General features: G+C 57.3%; 1 protein-coding gene across 3 annotated transcripts in view; it reads left to right on the forward strand.

Moving 5' to 3' along the window:
• Positions 1-6: 6 nt before the first annotated feature.
• The window catches only part of KCNH3 (potassium voltage-gated channel subfamily H member 3), a 16,694-nt gene continuing 9,269 nt past the window's right edge, over positions 7-7,431 (forward strand). The window contains exons 1-7 of one of the 3 annotated variants that reach the window (XM_077753327.1): positions 7-64; positions 1,538-1,771; positions 2,254-2,388; positions 3,179-3,312; positions 3,751-3,994; positions 4,344-4,501; positions 4,596-4,803. In XM_077753327.1, the coding sequence (XP_077609453.1) occupies positions 1,642-1,771; positions 2,254-2,388; positions 3,179-3,312; positions 3,751-3,994; positions 4,344-4,501; positions 4,596-4,803 (1,009 nt within the window). In that variant the 5' untranslated portion in view covers positions 7-64; positions 1,538-1,641. Of the gene's footprint in view, positions 65-1,537; positions 1,772-2,253; positions 2,389-3,178; positions 3,313-3,750; positions 3,995-4,343; positions 4,502-4,595; positions 4,804-7,431 lie in introns of those variants that run through there. The other 2 variants (XM_077753328.1, XM_077753326.1) reach the window with 2 other exon arrangements.

Raw genomic sequence — 7,431 nt, forward strand, 5'->3', positions numbered from 1 at the left:
CGGGGACTCCTGGCGCCGCAGAACACCTTCCTGGACACCATCGCCACGCGCTTCGACGGCACGCGTGAGTCTGACCTTCACTCCACTGGCTCCCAGAGAAGCCGTTCCCTGCCAGGGTTCCCGCAGGTCCCGCACCCCGACATCTCAGCCTGGCTCCTTCCTGTTCTCACCCTCTGTCCCCAAAGCCCCAATTGTAGCCAGAACCACCATCTCCTTCCAGACGCCAGTTCCCGAAAGGTCCAGGGTCAGCTCTACCCCAGGCTGGGCAAGACGGCCAGAAGTCTCCGGCTTTGGGGCCCCGGATGCTATTTGTTTGCCAGAGCGCGAACCCCGACCTAATCTAAGCCACCCAGTTAAGCTATCCCACCGACTAACGTAGAAGTGGAGGGGCGGGGTGAGGGGTGAGGGAGAGGAGCGGTGCTCGCGGACAGCCGGAGGGTTCAAAAATACGGATTTAGAAAAGAGGTTTGCAAAAGGAGATAGAGTAGGCGGGATTTAGGAGCGCACTGTTTGTCCAAGCTCACCTCACCACCTAAACTCACCAGCCTAAACCCACAGGGCCCTTCTAGACCCCAAAAGATAGGTTTGGGTACTCCCACCAAAACTGGGGAAGTTTGGAATAGGCAACCAGAGCTTCTGGATCCTGGGTTCCCAGGGCTCTGAGCACAGGGACAGCGGTGAAAACCCCTTCCTTCTTCTCTCTCACACTCACCCCCAGTGGAGCTTCCCAGGTCTCTGCCTAGCACCCTTCATGGTCTTGCAGTTCCTGATAGGTGGTGGGAGCCCATCACTGAGCACCCCCTCATACACATGCGTGCACACACACACACACAGACACACACACAGACAGACAGACACACACACACACTGGCTTCTCCATCTGCTTTGCCCTGCACTTGGCTCCTGCAGCCTGCTGATTCAGTGCCCCCCACTCCCCAATACATTCCTGGCTCCAGGCAGTGCTGTTCAGCTACCATTCTTACACCCCCATTCTTGATCACATTCACAAATTCCTGAGCCCCAATCAGGCAGCTGGGGTTCAAAAAAGTGCAGGATGGAGGGTGGCCTGGACCACCTCCCATCCAGGTGGGTTCCAGTGAGAGGAGCTAGACAGCCATGTACGGACCTGGCAAGGTAGGGGTGGGGCTGAGGCTGCCTAGAACTGGTTGTGCAGCCCTCTTTGGGCATCCCACCCTTCAGGATACTCCAAGCTGCTCAGGACTCCATCCAGAGGGCACAATTCCCACACGGGGCTGGAGTTACCAACCTCAGTGTCCACAGGTGTTGATTCCTGAATATACATACACACACATGGCTAGGAGTGGACCCTTGCAGGGCAGGGTACACAGGAGACACACTGATTCCTGTTTATAAATAGCACCTGCCCTAATCCCCAGCCCCCCCCCCCCCCCACCAAACACACAGAATTCTTGGGTTTTGTGACACCCACTCTTTGGTTGCAGGCATTTAGGAAAGAGGGGTGGTAGACCCCGTGCCCCTCCACCCCATGCCTCCTCTGAGAGGTGCTCTCTTGCAGACAGTAACTTCGTGCTGGGCAATGCCCAGGTGGCGGGGCTCTTCCCCGTGGTCTACTGCTCTGATGGCTTCTGCGACCTCACGGGTTTCTCCCGGGCCGAGGTCATGCAGCGGGGCTGCGCCTGCTCCTTCCTCTATGGGCCAGACACCAGTGAGCTTGTCCGCCAACAGATCCGCAAGGCGCTGGATGAGCACAAGGAGTTCAAGGCTGAGCTGATCCTGTACCGGAAGAGTGGTGAGGGGCCACCTGGCCAGCCCACCTCACTTTTGAGGCCTCGCCCAGCCTGGCACTCACTCCATCCACTGCCCCTGTGTTCCATCCCCATCTTCTCCATCTCCCCATCCCATCCTGTCTTCCCCCATGCCCCTTACTTTCTCCGCCCCATCTGCTGTCCCTTGGCTTCTCTCTTCCATCCCCCTCAGCCTCAGTCTCCACTCAGTTTCCAATCTTGAGTTTCCCACCCCAAGGGAAAAATGTCCCAGTCTCAGTAGGACAGATCTATGAATGGTCTATATCTGACGGTCATCTCTGCTCTCCTTTGCTCTCCCCCACCCTCCCGGTTCCATCAAGCCCTGTCCTAAATGGAGCCAGGCTGCCGCTCCCTTCCCAGAAAAGCCCTGATCCTGCTTGTGTCTTGGCCGGGGGTGGCAGTGGAACCTCTGTCACCTCGGGCAAGGTGGAGAACGGGAGCTGGCTGAGTCTGTCTTTGTGCCCAGGGCTCCCATTCTGGTGTCTCCTCGATGTGATACCCATAAAGAATGAGAAAGGGGAGGTGGCCCTCTTCCTGGTCTCTCACAAGGATATCAGTGATACCAAGAACCGAGGGGGCCCCGACAGCTGGAAGGAGAGAGGTGGGTGCCCGTGGGGCTGTTGATTTTAGCTGCTGTGGGTGGGGCCTTGGCACCCAGCTTGGGCTCACAGGTCTCCCCACTCTCTTGCCCTCATTGAGTTCCACTTTGCTGGGTGAGAGGCCTGTGCTGCTCCTATCTCCACATGCCCAGGTATAGAAAGCTTGTTTCCAAAGAGACCAGTTAAGACAAAGTTGGAGTTTTGAAGTCAACTTTACTCAGAAACTGAAAGCAAACAAATTCCACTAGTGCCCACCAAGTACCATTTTCGGGCCAATTAGTGGGACTGAGCGCAGACCCACTTGGTACCTTTCCCTCACGCAGAGCTGACTGAGAGTCCCGGCCCAAGCCCTCTTTTAGTCTCTGGGACCTTTCCCCTCTTGTATCCTCCAAGGGCTCGGGAGGCCTTTGGCCAGCTCACAAGGCTGTCACTGGGGACAGCTGGGGATGCTGGGGGGACTCTCCATTCCCCCTGCCCACCCCCAGCTGGGACACCACCTCCCCACTCTCTCAGTGCCCTGTGGAGATCCTCTCCTGCCTTTGCCTTAATTCAGACCTCCTTCTCCTGGAAGCAGCCTTGGGGAGCAGTATCTATAAGCACCCAGAGGACTGCCTGTTGTGGGGTTGGCAAGTGTCCTGGAAGTGAGGGTCCTGGAGCCCCCAACTCTAAACAGACTAACCAGTCAATGAGTCATACCAGTTCACGGGCCAGCAACTGGTGTCCTACACCCAAGACCCTAGCTGGGGTGTGTGGGCACTCCCCCCATCATCCTCATGGGCTCCTCTTTTGCAGGTGGTGGCCGGCGCCGATATGGCCGGGCAGGAGCCAAAGGCTTCAATGCCAACCGGCGGCGGAGCCGGGCTGTGCTCTACCACCTGTCTGGGCACCTGCAGAAGCAGCCCAAGGGCAAGCACAAGCTCAATAAGGTGGATTGCGCATAAGGGTGTGTGTTTGGGGGGCAGGGCAGGGTAGGGGCAAGCTGAGGAAATGGAGGAGGGGAACTAAGCTCACCACAGAGATGTCCAGGGGACCACCCAGGCCCCACCAGCACTTTGGGGGTTGTAACTGAGGGAGGGACTGTCAGATGCCTGATCCATCAAAGATAGAGTCTTGGCCTTGGAGTCAGATGGGACTTGGATCAATGTTGGCTCTTCCCCTAAACAGCTGTGTGACCTCAGCTAAGTCAGTGGCCTCTTTGATCCTCAGTCTTTTGATCTGTGACATGGGGGCTCTAATGCCTATGTCAGAGGTTGCTTTGAGTATACAGGGGAGAAAGGAGGTGGATGCCTGTCCCAGACCCCATCCAAACTCAGCTTCTGCAAATTTCCTGTCCTCCCTGGCTGGACCTGCCTGGCCTCATTCAGGGGGTATTTGGGGAGAAGCCAAACTTGCCCGAGTACAAAGTAGCAGCCATCCGAAAGTCACCCTTCATCCTGCTGCACTGTGGGGCACTGAGGGCCACTTGGGACGGCTTCATCCTGCTCGCCACCCTCTATGTGGCTGTCACGGTGCCCTACAGCGTGTGTGTGAGCACAGCCCGGGAGCCCAGCGCTGCTCGTAATGCCCCCAGCATCTGTGATCTGGCCGTGGAGGTCCTCTTCATTCTTGGTACGTGTGCCCTGTGCCTCCCACCCCACCCTGTGCCTGGCACCCCTCCGGATAGTCTGCATGGCTTCCTGTGCCTGCTGACAAGTGTTCCCCATGCCCTCCCCCTGTTTGTGACCATGGGCTTTGAAATCAAACCTAGGTTCCAAACATGTCTCTTCTGCTAATGGGTTATATGACACTGACCTTATGATAGCCTCTCCAAGTCCGTTTCTGCCTCTGTCAAATAGGCATAACAGTATCCACCCTTTAGAGTTCTGTGAGGACTGAGAATGTCAGATACTGAGTAGGTGCCCAGTACAGTGTGGCCCCTCTTCTACCCTGTGCTGAGGCCCACCCCGACTTCTTGCAGACATCGTGCTGAATTTCCGCACCACGTTCGTGTCCAAGTCAGGCCAAGTGGTATTTGCCCCAAAGTCCATTTGCCTCCACTACGTCACCACTTGGTTCCTGCTGGATGTCATCGCAGCGCTGCCCTTTGACCTGCTACATGCCTTCAAGGTCAATGTGGTCAGTGTGGCTGGACTGGGTGGGCTTTGGGACAGGGTGGGTGGGGCCGGCCCTGGGGTAACCTTCCTGTCTCCCCCCCGACCCCCCGCCTCAGTACTTTGGGGCCCACCTGCTGAAGACAGTGCGCCTGCTGCGGCTGCTGCGGCTGCTCCCGCGGCTGGACCGCTACTCGCAGTACAGCGCCGTGGTGCTCACCCTGCTCATGGCTGTGTTCGCCCTGCTCGCCCACTGGGTGGCCTGTGTCTGGTTCTACATTGGCCAGCAGGAGATCGAGAGCAGTGCCTCGGAGCTGCCGGAGATCGGTACTAGAGGCTACCCGGGGTGGGGGGTGGGGGGGAGAGGAGCAGGTGTGTGTGTACATATGTAACAGAGGAATACGTCTACTCAAGCGTGTGTGTGTCAGGGAAATGTGAGTCCACGTGTGTGTTTGTGGGTCAGGGTTATGTGCAAGTCTGCATGTGTATCCAGGGCATACATGCAAGTAGATGTGTGTTTGTGAGAAGAATGTGTGTGTGTGTATGTGTGCGTGCGCACGTGCACGCACGCGCGTACAGGTGTGACTGTGACAGCCACTACCCTGAGGTAGGCCTGTTCTTTAGCAGCCAGGCATAGTGGAGAAAGCCTGGTGGGCTGCCCGGGGGAGTCCTATTCACCCATCATGCCCTCCTTGTGGCCTTAGCTTTTGTCACATTCTTCAGGCCCCTGCCCAGCTGAGAATCACACCCTTCTCAGGAGAAGGCCATGCAGGGAGCTGCTGCCCTCCTGGGTACTTCTGGTGCCTGGTGCTTTCCCACCACCCTCTCGGAATCCCGTCCCCCACACCTTAGCCCCTAAGGCCTGTCCCCTCTCTTGTTACATCTAGGCCCATCCCTCTCAGCTGCTTCTCTGCGCCCCTCCCCCCCTCCCAGGCCTAAAATGCAGCCTTTCTCTGTGCCCTGCTGGTGTACTCACTCTCCTTCACTTCACCTCTACTTCCACTCCTCCCTCTGCTCGCCTCCCACTCACATCTTAACTCCTGCCAGGAAGGCTCCCACCCCCACCTCTCCACCCAAAATGGCACACCGCAGGTTGCAGTGACCTTCTGGGGCCAAACCCTCATCCCCTTGAAGTCCCTGTGGCACCAGCTCTGCTGACCACGCCCCTTTGCACTGCTCTTCCTCTCTGCCCTGAGCAGTGAGCCCCCTCCGGCAGGGCCCTGTCTCCTCCCCTGCCCTTACTCCCTGTGACTCCACTGGTGCCACTACACCAGCCCAACCCCCATCCTTCCTCTAACTCTGAACCGTTCTGTTCCAGCCAGTTCTAACTCTTCATACTGTGAGGCTCCAAACCCAAACACACCTTCTTCCTCCCTTGCCCTCCAGCCCTCTGGTGGCTTCCCAGTAACTCGGCTTTAGTGCTTGTTCCAGCCCGTGGGCATCAGATGGCCCACTGCTCAGATGGCCTTGCGTGACCACCTGCTCCTTGGTGGGGTCACCAGGAGTCCAGCTGGGCCTTAGAAACGTGCTCCGCTCGGTTCCCCAGGACAAGGAGGCTCTTGCAAATCCTCTCTCCTTTGCCAAGCCCGCGGAGACTGGTGTGTGGCCCCAAGGCCCACTTGGATATTCCCCAAAGCTCTAGTTGCCGAGCACACGGAACCAGGCTGCTGCGGGCGGCGCCAGCTCCTTGGCACCTGCCCTTCCCAGAGGGAGGCTGTGGTGGAGGCGGACACAGCGACGCGGTCAGTGGGCTGGGAGATAGATAATAGTGATGCAAAGCCCTGATCCCAAAGTGGTCTGAGACACCAAATCCCCAGGTCAGTTGGCGCCCAAATAGGACCGCTCTGAGGCTTATGTCCCTGTGGCTCCTTTGTGCTGACCACCTCACAGGGGCTGCTCAGCTGATGTGAAGAATGTCTTTGGCTTCTTGGAGGGACTCTGAGTCCCACCGTGGAGAACATGGGCAAGTGGGGGGATGGCTGTTTTGCAGGTACTCATGTTAATTTTTGCACCCTAAGTTCTAGAGTGATTTCATTCTATTTGGGGCTGGTACTAGCTCACTTTAGGGGAGTTTCCAAGTCCTTCTCATCATCATCTCCTTCTTCCTGCAGAGAACTGACTCCCCAGCTCTGTCAAAGCCACACCCAGACCTCCTAGAATCCAGCCCAGGAAGGGATTTCTGGAGGGGGAGTGGCGCCCCCTCCTGGTATGGCTCTGGCGGGAGGCCCCTGTCCCTGGCTTCCCTGCCTGGGTTCTGCCTTGCTGTCCATGGCGTGGACATAGAGTTCCTTCCCCCTATTCCCATTAGCCCCGTGGAGATGGGCTGAATTTTCAAAAAATTGTACTAAATGCTGAGGGCGATCACTCAGCTTCAGCTCAGGGGCCCCGCTGAATAGCGACTGAAGAGTTTTGCACACTCCTGTGAATCCTCACAGCACACCTCGAGTTACAGGAGAACGAGTCCTCACCTTGGCTCAGGCCTTAACATATCTCCTCAAATTCCTTAGCTGGGAATTTGATGCCCCCAGTGTGAACCCCACACTCCAGCTAAGCTGAGCTACTGCCTGCACTTGTCACCATCCCTAGGGATGACCCAATATGGCCCTTCCCTAGATCAGGAACAACCTCCTCTCAGTTTCTTTAAATCAAAACTCCACCCATCCTTGGAGACTAAACACTAATGTCCCCTCTTCTAGGAAGTCCTCCAGCCCTAACCCATAGCCTGTCGGTTTGAACCTCATCACATGGCACTCAGGTGTGCATGAGGCACGTGTTTGTGAGACTGCTGAATAAACAGGTCTGGGGGTGGGGAGGGGCGTGGAGATGGCAGGGAGCAGTATGTGTGAGGTGTTAGGGAGAGTGCGGAGCAGGCAGGCCAGGTGTGTCAAGGTGGGAGGGGCAGAGCGCATGTGGAGAGTGAGTTCCACTGCAGCCACACAGCCTGAGCACCACCCG

This window comes from Crocuta crocuta, unplaced genomic scaffold, assembly GCF_008692635.1.
Source record: "Crocuta crocuta isolate KB4526 unplaced genomic scaffold, BGI_CrCroc_1.0 scaffold30, whole genome shotgun sequence".
Classification (NCBI taxonomy): domain Eukaryota; kingdom Metazoa; phylum Chordata; class Mammalia; order Carnivora; family Hyaenidae; genus Crocuta; species Crocuta crocuta.